A 17,101-nucleotide genomic window follows, 5' to 3' on the forward strand; every position below is an offset into this window, starting at 1 on the left:
TTAAAGCTATGGCAGCGTGGCTATCATGCCCTTCCCAGGGCTCAAAAAGGAGCTGCTTTATGCGGCTCCTTTTTGCTCCCTGGAAAGGCCAGATCAGGGCCGTGGTGTGCGAGGCAGCTGCAGGCTGCCACTTAGGGGCAATCTGCAAGGCCTGTTAATTTCTCTAGCAGAGATATTTACTGTGAGACTTATCACATTACAAAAGTAAGATGAGAGGCAGTGGCATAGAAGCGGCTTTCTGTTTTCCGCTCCACATACCCTTGAAGTTTCTGTTCTATTCCCGAGTGCCTTTTCTCTTTCTGGGGGAAAAAGTTTGGCAAACGACATGGTTTTACAACTGTCTCTCTCTGGTGAGAGAACAGAAGTATTATGATGTCATGCAGAGAGGTAAGCAGAAAGTTGCTTCTATCTTGCTTCATCTCGTTTTACTATTGTAATGTAAAAGTAATTTTAAAAATTCATAACTTTTTATTACAGGTATAGAAAATAAGATTTGTCAGCTTAAAATCAGTTTAACAGAACCATAAGATTAATTGGTTGGTTTTTACTCTAAGCAACACTAGATATTTGAAATTCTACAAGTACATTTCACATGTTTTAGCAGCAGAAATATTTGCTTTCTCATATGTGTGTGTGGGTGTGGGTGTGTGTGTGTGTGTGTGTGTGTGAGAGAGAGAGAGAGAGAGAGAGAGAGAGAGAGAGAGAGATTAACCACTTACATATTGGGTTTGCTTTATTTGGTGATAAACGAAAGTTACAATTTTAAGTACTAATGTTGAATACTCCCATTTTACTTTATTTTTTAGTTTGAAGGAAAAACTATATCAAAAATCAATGACACTGCAATAGTCTTCTTAACTCCACCAGTACTGGAGGATCCAGAAAACTATAGAATTACTATACTTATTAAAATGGATGGTCATGAGGTGGAAAGGGACTTCCAATATGTTGCTGATCCAACCTTTGAAAACTTCACTGATGGTATCAAAAAGGAGGTCAATAAACTTATTCATGCAAAGGTAAGTGTGTCAGGAAAATTATTCCCCTTGCCCACACATAGACTTCTTTTTTAAAAAAAAATGATATTTTGTTTCCCCTTATTGATATTTTGAATTTCTGTTTCTTAACCTAAACTGATGAATGTGGTTAGATTGTTGAATCTGTTTAGTGTTTCAAATACTGGTACGAAGTGAGGACATGAGGGGAAGAAACGCATTGATTTTTGCTGCCTTGTAGGGATCCTTAGAAATTCCTGTAATTTGTTTGCAATCAGTGGCATCCTTTTCTTATCTGCCACTGATTTCTGGAGTTTAGCTCAGTTCTTTAACATCCTTTGAATGCTTTCACATCTCCTGTTGCTATAGGTAATGGTAGGGTATTGCATGCTGTAAATCCAGGCCAATCATATCTTTGTTCTTTACAGTTTGCATAAAAAAGATTGTAGAACACTTCAGTGTATTACCTATCTTAAGAGTATTATCTTTTCTTTGTAGCTTTCAACCCAAGCTCTGTTTTCAGATGAAACTATACAAAAGATTAATGTATTAATCATACAACGTGTATCCTCCCTTCCCCACACCTCAAAATAAGCCAATAACTAAAATGGCTTTGTGTTCCATTTTTCTTTTTAGGGTAGTAATCTGAACAAAGCTATGACGATGGATGAGGCTCGTGCATTTGTGGGGGAGGAACCCTGCAACATAACAACCCTGACTGAGAAGGATTTATACTGTGAACCACCTGAAGAGCAGCCCCCACCCAAACGAAGACAGAAGAGAGATACAGTTAATAACCTGCCAGAATTCATTGTATGTCACGTTCATCTATGTTTTCAACAATATATATATAAACACACACACACACACAGTGTAGCACTGAGGGTATCTTGTTTTTAAGTGACACTAATAAAGAGCCCCCTGAACAACATAATTTGTGCTTCCCCAGAGCATTTGCAGAAGAACCATTCTGCCACTTGCTACTCCACGTCTTACAAAATATAGACAAATAATGCAATTGCAGCCAAGCTTGTGGGGGGGGGGGGGCACTTTCCAGTTGGACACACTTGAGGGACACACTTTGTTTTAATTCTTGTTTAAATCTTTGATATATGCTGGAGTGTGTAGCTGTGTGACTTTGTCTGCCAAGCAAAAAAAGCACTTGCATGTACACCTGCACACAGCTCCTTGGAAAGAAAGGCAGTAGAGAGGGATTGTGTTTTGGGGTTTTTTTTTAGGCTCAGTCACCTGCCCATTGCACCAGACCTCAAGTCTGCATTATCAGAGTTGACTAGGAAAATTGCCTATGTCAGAACACAGCTCATGTTGATATTTATTATCATCCTCCTGCAAAGACTAGTTCTGGAAATCCAGAGTCAGTCACTCAAGAAACAGCTACCTCTGCATAGCAGAGGCAGTTGGTGGTGGTGGTGTAGGGGCTGCAGCAGATGTAGTCTACTCAAATGTACTGTCTCTGGATACAGAAGACAACTCAGGACTACCATACCTGTAGTTTGCTACAGTGATGGCTCTGCAGCAGAATTTAGTTTTATTTTATTGAGCTTTGTGTGCACACATACACACATGCACAAAATGAGTAGTTCCAAGGTTTGCTTTCTTACCCCTAAGGTCTGACCTCTCTTGGTCATTTGACATGCATTCAGTCATATTGAAGGCCATTCTGGCTGTACCTTCAACCCCAAGTGGTTATGTAATATTGGAATACATTCCTCAGTTCTGACTTCTAGAGCAGTGGAAGGCTGCTTCAGATTTGGAATTGCATCTCCCATCAATCTTAGCCAATGCTGAGGGATCATAGCAGTTGCAGTCCACAAACGTAAGGTGGGGCACAGTTTCCACTCACTTGTTTTATGAGCTTCAGAAGATCAGCATAGAGTCTGATATTATTATTATTAATCTTGGTAAATCTTTTGCATTGCTAAGGATGTTACTTAGGTCAGTAAACTGTCTTAATCCAGCCCTTGTCCAGATTTAGTGTGAATTTGACATGCATCTCAGCTAAGCCATTGTGCAAAAGAAAACAGTGAAATTAATGTTATCACGCATGGTCAAAATTTAGTACTTTTTAAGAACATTTGGGACCTAATTGTTGTGCTGCTTGATTCCATTTGATATTTCTTTTAATGAATTGGCTGTTCCTGTTGAAGATCTAGTGATCTACTTCCATATCTATATCTAACATCAGCAAATGAGGAGTTTCTTCCTCACCTGATGCTGCCCTTGATGAAGCAGCAAAGGTGTGTCAGAGAGTTTCCCAGTCCTCCAGAGTAGGCTTTTAGAATGAGAGGTGGTGATGGAGAAGGTAGGAGGAAAATAGTATTTCTGATACAGGAGACAATAGAAGTACCCAGTTGGATCCTGGCTATTATTTAGATTATTAAAATCTGTGTAGTGATTTCTGTATTTATTCTGTTATTATTCTGCCTAGCAACCAGTAGTTCTCTGGGCAGTGTACAAAGCTTTAAGGCAGACAGGTAAAATGTATATTGTGTTTACAGTATATGCAAACTGCTAGATAGCTAGACAGGCAGACAGACAGACAGACAAGATAACATGTAATTAAACCAATATAATACCAGCACCAAAGAATAAAATTAATTACAGAATCTAAAACCAAATTAAAACAACAAAATGAAAGAGTGCTGTGATTTAAAAACACAAAGGATAACTCTTAATGTCTGGGAGAATGAAAATGCCTAGTACCAAAAGAAGCATAATGTAGGCGTCAACCAAATAACCCTTTCTCAGGAAGGTTTCATTGGCATAGATATCTACTGATGACATGGCTACCTGCCTTTTCTAAATACCCATCCAGCTTTGTTTGGCAGGGCCACCTGAAAAAGAGATAAGTAAATATGGCTCTCAACAGAAAAATATAGCAAGCAACATCAGTTCAGGTAACTGTTGTCACATTATAAAATGGGTGAGCTTTCTGGGGGAGTTGTCCTATTCAGATCAAGTGCTGAGGCATACATTAAGTATCTGAAGGATTACAAGCCTCATGTAACTCTTCCTACCCATTGCATTATGTACTCTCTGAAGCTTTGTTCCGCTCCTTACCACCTTCTAAGGAAAGGGCATTCATCTTTGTAGTAGTCCACTTAGAAAACTCTCTCCAGCAAGAAATTGGTTGTCTTCTTGTCTTTCTCCTTTTCTTTTCTTTCCTGAGCAGGTCTCAATTTACAACCTAGTTGTGTTTAATGTAAATTGAGACCAATGAAAATGAGGGAAATCATTGAAAATTGAGGAATGTGTTCCAATAGAGCTGAAATAGTCACAAAGTTAGTGATTTTACTAGAACTGCCACCAATTTGAAAAAGGTTTGAAGCATTAAACATTGGAGTTTACCTTGTATAGACTAGAGAAGCCTCTCCCTTCCAGACTGTAGTTGCTCACTCCTCACCTAAGTTTGGTGCTTGGAATAACTTGAGACTCGTGGGACAGTTTGTATGTTTCAAATTTGAATGGATTGCACTAGGTCTAGGATGAAGTAGGTGTTTGAAATGAAGCTAATTTTCTTTAAGTAGACCAAAAGGCATGGAACTAAGCATCATAATTCACAAGTAAAATAATTTTGTCCGATTCTGAGTGATAGCTTTATGAAGTGCAATGATTTATCTAGGTGAAATTTGGCTTCAAAGAATGGGTCCTTGGAAGAGTGGAGTATACCCAAGTGAGTGATGCACCACTGGGCCTGATCTTACCGTTGGTAATTATTCCTATGGTGGCCTTTATCTTCATCTCAGTCTATTGCTACAGGTAAGATATGGCTTTCAGACATTACTCAAATGCCAGAGACAAAAACTGATGGTGAAGCAAAATGATTCTGTAGAGAAATACAAAAAAAAAAAAAAATCTGAAAACTTGCTGTCACTTTTGTTTAAAATGGAACATATACACTTTCTCTGTGAAAAATAATATTATATTTCTTCTGTTTTATCAAACATCACAGATATACCCATTGTTTGTGAAGCTATATAGCATGCAGTCAGAGGTACATGCTAAGAGAAGGTTGAGGAGTGGGATATAGGTACAGCATAGTATACCTCAAGGGAAGCTGCTTATCTTAAAAGATGGGTGAACTGTTTAGATATCATAACCCTAGAATGTGAGCCACATTGCTGAAATCTTCATGCATTTTCTACTTTCATGTGTTTTAACACAACTGTGCCCTCTGACTTACTTCAGATACTACATGCTCACAATACAATTCTGTCTATGAAAACAATGTATATTTCCCTTTTATATGGATATGTGCATGTTGATTAGGCCTTGAAATCATATTCAGAAAGACAGTGCTCAGTAAATACTGCTTATGGTAGTGCAACTTAAAATGCAATTTATACTTGTCTCATTATTGGAAAGCTGCATACATGTAGGAATTAAGAACCATATTGATAAAATAATTAACCTCTGATACAGCCCTTAGTCCAACATCATGAACAAGTAAAGGAAGACCTAGTAGTAATTATATGGCAACTTCATCCAGCAGCAATAGTGTTCTTTTGAATAAAGAACATTGACATACTTAGTCCTTTGGTGTAGATTTTTAAACAGTCCCTGATGCAATGAAATCAATATAATCAGGTTAATTTTATGCCAGCCTGCATAATGGGCCTTTTACTTTCTTTTTCTTTCTCTGGCTTTTCACTTTAAATTATTGTGAGAGGGGAAAAGACTGTGGTTCCAAATATTCCTCTGACTTTCTGCTCAGTAGTATTGTAAAATGATTTATATTTTACAGGCTGTAACTTTTCTATATTCTCTGTTTCTATTCCTTATAGACGGAAAAGCCAACAAGCAGAACGAGAATATGAAAAAATTAAATCACAACTTGAAGGCTTGGAGGAAAGCGTCAGAGATCGGTGCAAAAAGGAATTTACAGGTATGACTGATGTCTGATTTCTTGTGAGCCCTCCAGAGAAATTACAAGATGTGCTCAAGCTTTGCTACTGTCTTCCTTAAACTGTCTTGTGAGAATTTGTGGAAGGCACAACCATTTTTGATTATACCATGTTGACGTACGTATTGCGTACTCTTCTGGCAATTAGATCCAAAGGCCATCAATAAAAAGAATGTGCATAAAGAAAATAACAGCATATTTTAAATGTACATGGACAATATTAAGTACCAGGACCTAACTTAGCTGTAGGGAAAAAGCCATACATCTTTTTCCTGAAGAGGTTTCTGCTCTTCTGTGAATCAATTTTCAGTAGAGTAAAAAACCTGTTAATTTTTGAAGCATGCGTTGCAGTTGATAGAAAAATCTAAATATAATTTCATTTTCAGGAAGGGAATGAGTTTCCAAGATTGGAAATAGAAGTAAAGATACAAATCACCTGCATGCAGTGACTGGAAGGAACAGAGCACACCTATTTATGTCACTGTATTTTGTACTTTTTAACGGTGAAATTTCCTATTTTTTAATCTACAGGATATAAACCCATGCATAGCTATGCAGTAATTTAAAATATTTAAAACTAACAACATGGATGAAAATATAGCATTCTCCACTAAAAGATAGCAATCAGTTAAAAGTCAAAAGGGGCTTTTCCTACCAGTAGAAAGAGAGCAATGGGCAGGTGGGATGGCATCCCATCAGAAGTAGTTCCATAGCATGGGAGCTGCCACTAAGAAGGATATCTCATGCATCCTCATCAAATGTGATTGTGATGGTGGTAGGACCAAGAGAAAGTCCTCTCCTTAAGATCCGAAAACTCAAAACAAGGTGAAAGAGCAGTTTGAAAATGTCAGAAAATTGAACTCATGTAACTAGTTTATGCAGAAGACAGTTTATACAGGTATGCAAAAGATTTTGTAGCACCTTTGAAACTAACTTGGCAAAAGACATTGTAACATAAGTTTTCATAGACTTGCAGCTGGAAAAGACCAGCATAAAAAGCTGACTTCCAGCTGGCTTGGGGGGGGGGGGGGGGGCTGGCGTACATGTGATCTACATCCCCAAGATACCCAGAAGTCGGCTTCACGCCACCAGGCTACCCACTCATGGGCTGGCTTCTGGATGTCTTGGGGGCATGACAGTTATACAACGCAAGCCTCAAACACTCCAGAAAGCCACCACAGGGCTGGGAAGAAGCCACTAAAGCCAGCTTTTCTGCTGCCAAAAAAGGAGTGTTTGCTGCGGCAGATTGGGGCTGCAGAGTGCAGTTGCCACAGCCCCAATCCGGCCTTGTCAGGGGCATCTTTAGGATGGTCTGTTTCGCCAGTTGGTCTACTTTCTCAGATGCATCATTCCTCAGATGTAGCATATACTACAACTTCTTTGCACAGTTGATCTCAAAGCTGCTACCAGATCCCTTTCCACACTGATACTCCAAACTAACATGGCTTTGTCTCTGAAGTCTGCTCCCAGTTTAGACAGGTGTAAAGTAGTTCAGAAGTTTAGACTAATTTACAAGTTACAATTTAAATCTTTCTGCATCCTATTACTCTCTTATGCCACCCCTACAGCTATGTAACTGTGACTATGGAGTTTATTGCACAGGTTCCCAGCACGGTCAGAGAACGGTCCGAAAGGGGCCGGGAAGGGAATGGAATGAGTGAGGGACGCATTTTACTGCACACAAGGAAGTCCCTCACTCATTCTGTTCCCTGCCCTGCCCTTCCATTCCCAGTCCGTCCCAGAGGAGGAGATCTTTGAGAACTGTTTTGAACAGTTCTCAAAAATTGCCTCCTCTGGGACAGATGGGAAATGGAACGGAACCAATGAGGGACTTCTGTGTGCAGTAAAATGCATCCCTCACTCATTCCACATTTGTTCCTGGCACCTTCCATTCTGTTCTCAGACCATTCCCTGAGCCCCTGTGCAATAAACTTCTATATGTCTTGAAGACTGTAATCCATCTGTACAACTGAAGCAGTGAACTAAAATGCACAAACATTCATGCTAAAATGAAATAAAATAAAATTAGATAAGTCCCCCTTTCTTTTCCTTTTTTATACTGAAACACACTAACTCAGTCATCTCTTTGAAGGTGAGGAAGAAACAGGATTGGTAAGGCAAAGTGGTGATGAAGAAGAAGAAAACGGAGGAATATAAATTAAAATGGCATTAAAAATTGGATCTTGGAATACAAAAGGATTAAATTCAAAAAATGTAGCAAAAATTTTTCACTATTTGGCCAAGAAAAGATTATATGTCTCCAAGAAATTACAATTAAACAAAAAAAATATAAAATATATTAAAAACCCCTAACTGGGTAATTTGTTTGTGGCTACTAATGAAAAAAAAGGAAAAGTGGAAGACTGCTACTTTGGATAGTAGCATTGAATGCTAATTCTCATTTTGTGGTTTATGACTCAAGCATGGAGCTTGTGTTTCTTAGGATGTTCCTGATGCCTGAAAATGTAGTACATGAATATGAGCAATGTTTCACATAAGCTTTCTACATACACCCTTTCTAATACACACTTGTATTATGTGAGCTTGCACAAAATTAACAAAGTTCATCGTGAAATAGGTTGAGGATTTTGTCCTTTTTGTAGTGAACCCATTTCTAAAGTTTAGCTGTGACTGATACTAGACAGCCTCAACAAGTTAAATTTCCCAGGAAATATGAACTTTGGGTTTTTCTCAAAACAGCAATAGAAGGTATTCACAAAAGACTGAATAAAAATGGCTACTGAAATGCAGACACAAAGGAGAAGAATAGCATATGTTTATCATTACTGCCAGCCCCGTATCATATCTTGGCAGCAATCTCTTGCTAATAGACTTTCATGGGTGAGAAAAATGGTACTAACCTGAATTGCTTAGGTTGGATCCCCACATCTGACAAGTCTCATGAAGAGAGTTTAGGAAATGCAGCTGATAGTTCTTGATCTCTTTTCTTTTGCCCTGATCACTCAGCTGTTTCGCTATACTGTTTGCATAGCCTTTCAGCTCTCTAACATAGGGAACTTGATGGATTAAAGAGAATGAGCATCGGTGACAGAGTCAATAGAAACTCCTGAAACAGGAGGCCATTAGATTAATTAACTTGGTGTTCTAGTCAGTCAGGACACTGGGAGTCCTGCAGCTCAAATGGCTTTGTAAGGTGACAAAGTAATTGTGCCCTGTGTCAAAATTTTAATGCTCTTAGATTAACCCAATGTGTTGTTAGCGATAGCTGATGAACTGCACAACCTTCCTTCCTGCCTGCCAACAGAACAGTCATGTTGCTGTTGGGTATTGATCTTTGTTCCTTTATAGATTGTAATTATTATCATTAATATTACAAGCCAATAACAACAGAAGGAGGAAAAGTGAATAATAAGGCAAAATTATTGGAATAGCAGCTAAGTCTCCCCAAGTGAAAAATGACCAAGCCTCTCTTTTCTCACATTGTATTTTCTTACTAGTGTTTGGAATGTTCTAGGGGGCAATTTCTTGGTGCATTCCAAGATTGGATTTTGATGGACTTTGCATCATGATCAACAGCTCCAAACAAACAATTGTTTGAAACAAAATTTGAGTCCAGTGTGGCAAAAATATGTATCTACCATATGAAAATCTCACTTTGCTTTATAAGATCCTTCCTACAAAAACTAGTATTTTTTTCTTGTTTTTTTCATTTCATATCAGAACATTGTATATTTCTGCCATAGATTATCAAATTCTGTAACACTGCTATTCATCCAGAGATGTCTGTAATATTTTTCTACCATTTCATGAACACTGATGAAGCACCATGGTGCAATTTGCCTCACTATGCACAGTAACTGATTCAGTGAATGCCAGCCCACACATTCTCAATAAAATCTGTTATGTAGTTATACATCAGTAGCATTTTAGGTTTAAATATTCCTGCGCAGCATCCCATCCCATTCACATAGTACTTGAAGTGGCCTTTACAACAAAATTAATGCAATTCACAATAAAATCATAACCAAATCTACCATGTATTTTCAGTTGGCTAAACAGTACACAGATGTGCTTGCAAGAAGCATTTCCTGCAAGTGAGATATTATTACTGCCAGTGAGGGATGTCACTATGGTTAAAGCTTGATCCCATGTCCTTTAAGTCCCCTCTGACCTCTATAAGGATGGGATGAAAAATAGTCTTTCTCCACTAAGCTAGGGACATAAATATAGATTGGGTCAAGACTGTTTGAAGGATCACATCTCTCTAGATTATCCTAACCAAGTTTTAAGATCCTTAGGCAAGGGCTTTCTTTCAATTCCATCACTGCCAAAGGCATGTCTGGGCAGGGAAGGTGAGAGAACATTCTCAGTGACTGTATCAAGGTTGTAAAACTCTTCCCAAACAAAGTAAAGTTGGTCCCCTTTTTCTGTCATTGCACCGTCAGGTTTAGCAGACTTGTTTTATTATTTAGGCAGGCTATTGGCAATTAACTGGTAGTTGCAGAAGGGTCTTTTAATGGTGGGTGTGGGTTCTCATTGTTTTATTCTCATTGTTGTTTTAAATTATTTTAATGTGTTTTAATGTAGTGCTATTTTTAATACAATAGTTTATTTTTAAAACTTTTGTTATTGTAACTGGTTTTTAGTTCTCTTTTGTGTAAACCTATGTCATCTTGTACATAGGAACTAAACTTCAGTGAGCCCAAGTGAGTTAAGATGTTAGTACATGCTTCCTGTAACTTGCCCTGAAAAAATTTCCAACCAAGGAATTTGTAGAAGTTGTAACTTCCAAACCAATTTCAAAGGTTGCCCTATAGCACACTATAATAATCACATGGGAGGTTACTAAATCCCTCAAAGCAAAAACTTTCAAAGCACGTTTTCTCTATGGGGACTTGAAACAGCTTCTGTCTGTTCATTTTATCCATCCCCTTTTCCAACATTGTTTCACAGCCTCATCTGAACCAGAAATGACAGTTTGAGTGAGATGGTATACAGAGACCAGCAAGTTTATTTTTAATGGCTGGGTTCAAACATAAAACATGTTTGATCTCAGCTATTGATGGGAGAAGATGTGGCCTCAACCCTGATATTGGGTGGCCTCATGTCCATTGCTAGGGATAATGTAGAAGAATGAACATTTTCTTCCTTTGGTTTTTCAAACCTGTTTAAGGCTGCTGTAGAAAGGGCAACATTTTCTCTGTTTGATCTCTGCATGGACATGCAAAAGCAGAAGGATTTTGAACAGGGAGAATGGGGTGCAAATGTTGGGCCATGTGTAGTTGGAGGTGACATGGCAAGGGCTTCAGAGATGTGGATGGGTTCCCACACCTTTCTCTACTTGAAGCAGTTCCCCTGCATACATCAGCAAGCTAGATGAAACTTTTGCTATCAGATATTAAATGCTATTAGATATTAAGGTATTGTGTGCCAACGCACTATAATGGATGTTGAGTATTGTCCTGGGGACTTTTGTTCAAGTCCATGACAATCCTACTTTTAGGTGGAGTGAGGCAGTTGATCACTAGGGGGAGTAAATTCACTCTGAATACCTGGAGTAGCTCCACATATTGCTCTACTTGTAGCAATTGCTGCTATCTGTGGATACTGTTCATGCATACATCTATAAGTTTCTGCTGTTTGATAATTACCATATGCCAACACAGTATAATGGATGCTGAATATGACATAGGAGACTGGTTCAAGTCAAGTACTTCTAGATCTGGGTTTTGCGCTGAGGGACTATCAGAGCTAGACATAACGGGGGGAAATCCTGTGCCCGTAGTGTCTAGCTGTGAGGACATCTGAAGGAAGTAGTTGGATCTGTGTAAAGCTCTAATACCATTTGAGGGGGAGTACCCCTCTACTCAGAGCCCTCCCAGCTTCTGATGCTATGAGAAGCACCATCATGACATTGTGAGAACAGCTTTGCTTCCTACTTGAGATATCTGGAGAGTTCAGGCCAACCAAGTTCCTATTGCTTGATAGGACTAGAGTATCTCAGTCTTAGTTATGTGCAGGTGAACTCACTGAGCAAACTAGAACATTATAGCTAGGGCTAGTAGAGTTTAAGAGCCAGCATATTGTAGTGGTTTGAGTGCTAAAGAACAGGGTTGAGTGCCCCGCTCGGCCATGGAAACCCACTGGCTGATCTTGGGTGAGTCACACACTCTTAGCCCTACAAAACCCCATGATAGAGTCACCTTAGGGTCACCACAAGTTGGAAATGGCTTAAAGGCACAAAACAACAACAAAGTAGAGATTACATATATCAGCAACTCATTCTTATGCTGTGCCATTACCGGATAAAGGTTATATTTATTGTAGATGGTTGACATGTAGGAGTGGAATATTTAACGGATTTACTCACATGTAGTCTAGTCAATTCACCAGTGGTAACTGTGTACAGAATTAACATTCTTTTCAAGGTTATTTGTGCTTATAACTAATTCATGAGAGGAAAATAGTTTTGTTAACTTTTCTGCTATAGGGAAAACAGGCTGCTCTGTAAGATGCAGATTTTGCTAAATGAATAAAAATGAAAAGGAATACATATTTAAAGAATATGTCAGTGGTAACATTGGAATACTTTATTATTTTCTTCAGTGCAGCAAACATTGAATCAATACTATATTTTCTACTAAAGCTTGAAAAATGTTCCTTGTTGTAGATCTAATGATAGAAATGGAAGATCAGACGAATGATATCAATGAAGCCAGAATTCCTGTGTTGGACTACAAAACCTATACAGACAGAGTCTTCTTTCTTCCATCCAAAGATGGAGAAAAAGATGTAATGATCACTGGGAAATTGGACATTCCTGAAGCTAGGCGGCCAACCGTGGAACAGGCATTGAATCAATTCTCCAATCTGCTTAATAGTAAATCATTTCTCATTACTGTGAGTAGAAAACAAAAGGTCACCTTTGTATTCCTTGAAAGCCTTACTTTTTTTTGTCTGATAACAAAAACCAATATTTGTCTACATATGTTGTGTCACGAGCATCTTGTACAAACTGTATTCATGATGTAAATAAAATCTCCCATAGTTTTGATTATTTCCCTATTATTCCTCTATGGATGACTTTGGTATTCAGTTTAATTTGGTCCTGTCATTAGATGTGTACATCCACTTTGATCTCTACACCAGCTGTTTTTATTAGCCAATACAGTATTTGAAACTATTGCTCCTCATATCCATTTAAACCTGAAATTAATTAAATATAAAATTTCTGTCTGAGGCAGACTGAAGGGACCTATACCTTAGACTTATCCTTGTTTTCACTCTCTCTCATTTCTAATCTCTCCTCTAGTATGAAAAATGCACCAAAAATCTCTGTTTCTGGCTTTTGAAATTAGTTTTATAACTTTAACTTCAGCAGAAATACAGAATTATAATTTAGTTAAAATCTCAATCAGTCTGATGTGTACTAGAAAGAGATCATTTCACAGTATATTTTGCATTTTCTTCCTTTGAGAAGAGAGCTGGTATTCAAGAATGAAACAGAAGGGTTCCTGAACATACGTTCCATATATCATTTAATATTTCACTGTTCAAAGGAGGTGTCTTGTTACAAATGTGTAAAAAAAAAAAAAGCAAAATGGACTAGTTTAACAAAAGCTGTGATCAAAACTTCAAAAGTTGTATTCAGTACTTCTGAAATATATTTTGACCCATTGTTTTATATTTTATTAGTCTGTTTCCAGGCTGAATAATATGAGCAAAATTCAGTTGTATTTCAGTCACAAGCTGTTGTCTTTTGTTTTTGTCTGTGTAGTTCATTCACACGTTGGAAAACCAAAGGGAATTTTCTGCCCGTGCAAAAGTATATTTTGCGTCTCTCTTGACTGTGGCTTTGCATGGGAAACTAGAATACTATACTGACATCATGAGGACATTGTTTTTGGAGCTGATGGAGCAGTATGTTGTGGCCAAAAATCCTAAACTGATGCTCCGAAGGTAGGGAAGATTTCTTCAAGTAACTCATTACCAATGAAGTTGCCCAATGGTCCCTTCAGCTCACAAACCAGATTACCCCTAATTATGTCTATTCATTTGTCCCCTCCTTAACTATGTCTGAGACACACAGAGAATGAAACAAGATGATCTGCTGCTATAGATTAAATTCATGTTGGCCCAAGATGTACTACTGCCAGAAATGATGACAGCCCCCATGCCTCCACACACAGAACAAACAGATGAATTCTACTTTGGTATAGTCATTAGCCTCAACCTCACCTGTGTCAAGTAAGCTAATTTAGGGACAGCCACAGATCAGGCCAAAACACATGTGGATCTATCCTCCAAAAGAAGACAAAGGTGAAAAGCTGGTACTACTAACTGCTCTACATTTCCCAGCTCCTGCCTCTCTGAGCAATTGCCAATGGTAGGGCTGAGCCTAATTAGGATTCTAAAGAGAGTAGCAAAATTTCATAATGGAAGTAGAACCATTGACTTTCATAATTTGGGACATTTGTCCTCTAAAATCTGCTTTAATAAATTCCATATTGAACACTTCCATTGGTTTAATCTAAATTATTCCATATGTATACTTTCATTAACATTGAACGTATGTAATATTATATTCCACCATTTTCACAGTCTGCTTTGGTTTTGGTTTTGGTTTTGGTTTCATTTCTTGTCTGTAGTATCATTTTGTTCCAGCTATTTGTCTTTATGTTTTGGCAATTATTATAAACTATTATTTTTATTTTATTTTAGTAATTAATTTGTATATTTTATTTTGTAACACAAAATATGGTGGATATGTCAGACGTGCAGCCCTGCTTCTTATTATCATTTTGAAAATATGTAAAGTTTTTTTTAAATATCAGTTACAAATAGGAAGTACCCAATGGATATTTTAGATGTTTAGATATTTAAATCAACATTAAATATGGCACAGAATAAATCTCGGGATGTGGGGGGCTTACTGTGGTAAAATTATTTAAGAAAAATACTGAGGAGAAACTGAGACAGAATGTGTATCTTGATAGATAACTTTGGTATGTCTTGTTTCTGAAAGCATATTATGTTGCTAGAGAACAGTCACCACATTCCCTCATTCTTATGCAGTAATTTTAATATATATTTTTGCCCCATTCTTCCTCAATGTCTCCAGTTCTTCTGGGGTGGTATAAAATTTATATTGTTATTTCTCCATTTCTCCTTCCAGCCACCTTGTGAGATAAGCTAGTCCAAAAGATAATTAATGGTATAAGATGTGATTCATGGCTAAATGAGGATTTTAAGCTTCCCCAGTCATGGCCATATACAGTAACCACTACTCCATGTTTGCTCTCAGAGTCATTGAGCATCAGCAACACTACCATTACCTATCTTTCCTGTCCATGGCTTTTTAGATAAATACAGTATGACACACACAAACGTATTTGTGGGGGATATGTTACTGGGATTATCACGCAAACATGGAACTGCAGATAATGGCAAACTCTATTGAAATGAATGATGTCCAGTGAAAGCATACCATAGCATTATGCTGGAGGACCTAGAAATGCCTGGAGAGAACACTTCTAGGAATCTCAGTGCTATCCAGTAGAAATATATCATAGCATCATGCTAGGGGACCTAGAAAATGCCTAGGGAGAATATATTTCTTCGGAGGCAGTAATTAAAATTGCAGATACTGGTACCACATATATGAGAGTCATACTGTAAATCACGCCTGCACAACACACAGCCTGGGGGTCAAATGTGGCCCACCAAAGGATTTTAGGTGGCCCACAAGGATGTGGAACAACTTCAAGACTCCTCTGCCACTCAGCCGTCTTCCAAGGAGAGGACCAGTCAGTGGAGGAGGAGGAAAGGTGAGCACTCACCATAGAAGACTGTGCTGCCACCAGACTTTCCTCTGAGGAGAAGGCCAGGCAGTGGAAGAGGGGTGAACAATCCCCTTTAGGGCTCCTCCACTGCTTGGTTTTCTCCTGAGGAGAAGGCCAGGAGGCAGAGGCGAAAGAGGGATGAATCCTCACCCTTCAAAGCTCCTCCATCACTTGGCTTTCTCCCAAAGAGAAGGTGGTGGTGGGAAGAAGGGTGAATACTAGCCCTCCAAGGCTCCTCTGCTGCTCAGCCTTCTCCTGAGGAGAGGGCTAGGCAGAGGAGGAGAAGGACAGAGTTACTATTAATAATATTAATAAATAATAATTTATTACTTTATTTTTAATTAATTAATAATTAATTAAAACCTATCTGTGGCCCGAAAAAGAACCTATTTTAATTTTGGCCCATACCTACTGCCACGTTATGCAGGTCTGCTGTAAAATAAATATTAGATAGGGTGGACAGGAAGAATATTCTGACTGAATTTTACAGCTTGACAAATGCATGATTCTCCTTCCACACATATTTGTTCTTTTATTTTAGATCAGAAACTGTGGTGGAAAGGATGCTTTCCAATTGGATGTCAATTTGTCTGTATCAGTACCTCAAGGTAAAGTATGAAATGCATGGAGCCTTTATACTTTCAGTGTTCAGATCAGATTTTGAGAACTCCAGCCAATGTGGCCACTCTGTGACATTATCTGTTATTCTTGGCTATGTGTGATCTCTATAGAAATCAGAACATCTGATTCCAACACCATAATTTGGTCTGTGGTTCTGATTTACAAATAGTTGTGAATCATAGCCTGTTGGTTCAGATAAAATGGGAAAACCATGGTTTGACATAAATGTCACAAATCTCCATCTGGGATGGAGACAAAGGAGAAGATGAGTTGGGGCCTCATGTCTTTGGGGTTCATAGTATCAGAGTAGAGTTTGGCATTACATTTGAATACAGTCACTGTTTATCTGTGAAGAAGTAGCCTGTAAAATATTGGCTTTCCTCATCAATTTTGACAGGACAATGCTGGAGAGCCCCTGTATAAGTTGTTCAAAGCTATCAAACATCAGGTGGAAAAAGGACCTGTGGATGCTGTGCAAATGAAGGCCAAATACACACTAAATGACACTGGACTGTTGGGAGATGATGTAGAATATTCACAACTGGTATGTAGCTATTCTTAGTTTTTCTTTGGGGATGTGGTAACATAGCTAAAATACAGTGTGTGGGGTGGGGGAGAAATAAAACAATTACTTTGTTTGGTCTGGTGTGAACGTTATAATTTGGTATAGGGCATTTAGTATTTTCATGGACTGGGCCAAAAAAAATATGTATTCTAATATGACATTTGTTTCATGGAAATTAAGAAGCTGGAGTGTG

The 17,101-nt window shown here is 38.3% G+C and overlaps 1 protein-coding gene across 3 annotated transcripts in view; it reads left to right on the forward strand.

The window, feature by feature from the left end:
* LOC149312328 (plexin-B2-like) overlaps positions 1-17,101 on the forward strand; it is a 377,818-nt gene that overhangs the window by 329,186 nt on the left and 31,531 nt on the right. For all 3 annotated transcript variants that reach the window (XM_089524408.1, XM_089524410.1, XM_089524409.1), the window contains 8 exons: positions 807-1,019; positions 1,632-1,808; positions 4,639-4,775; positions 5,801-5,901; positions 12,551-12,780; positions 13,658-13,839; positions 16,264-16,330; positions 16,741-16,887. In XM_089524408.1, coding sequence (XP_089380534.1) covers positions 807-1,019; positions 1,632-1,808; positions 4,639-4,775; positions 5,801-5,901; positions 12,551-12,780; positions 13,658-13,839; positions 16,264-16,330; positions 16,741-16,887 — 1,254 coding nt within the window. The remainder of the gene's footprint in view (positions 1-806; positions 1,020-1,631; positions 1,809-4,638; positions 4,776-5,800; positions 5,902-12,550; positions 12,781-13,657; positions 13,840-16,263; positions 16,331-16,740; positions 16,888-17,101) is intronic.

The sequence above is a fragment of the Sceloporus occidentalis genome, unplaced genomic scaffold (genome assembly GCF_023333645.1).
Source record: "Sceloporus occidentalis isolate IW3139 unplaced genomic scaffold, rSceOcc1.0.p SCAF_5, whole genome shotgun sequence".
Taxonomy (NCBI): Eukaryota; Metazoa; Chordata; class Lepidosauria; order Squamata; family Phrynosomatidae; genus Sceloporus; species Sceloporus occidentalis.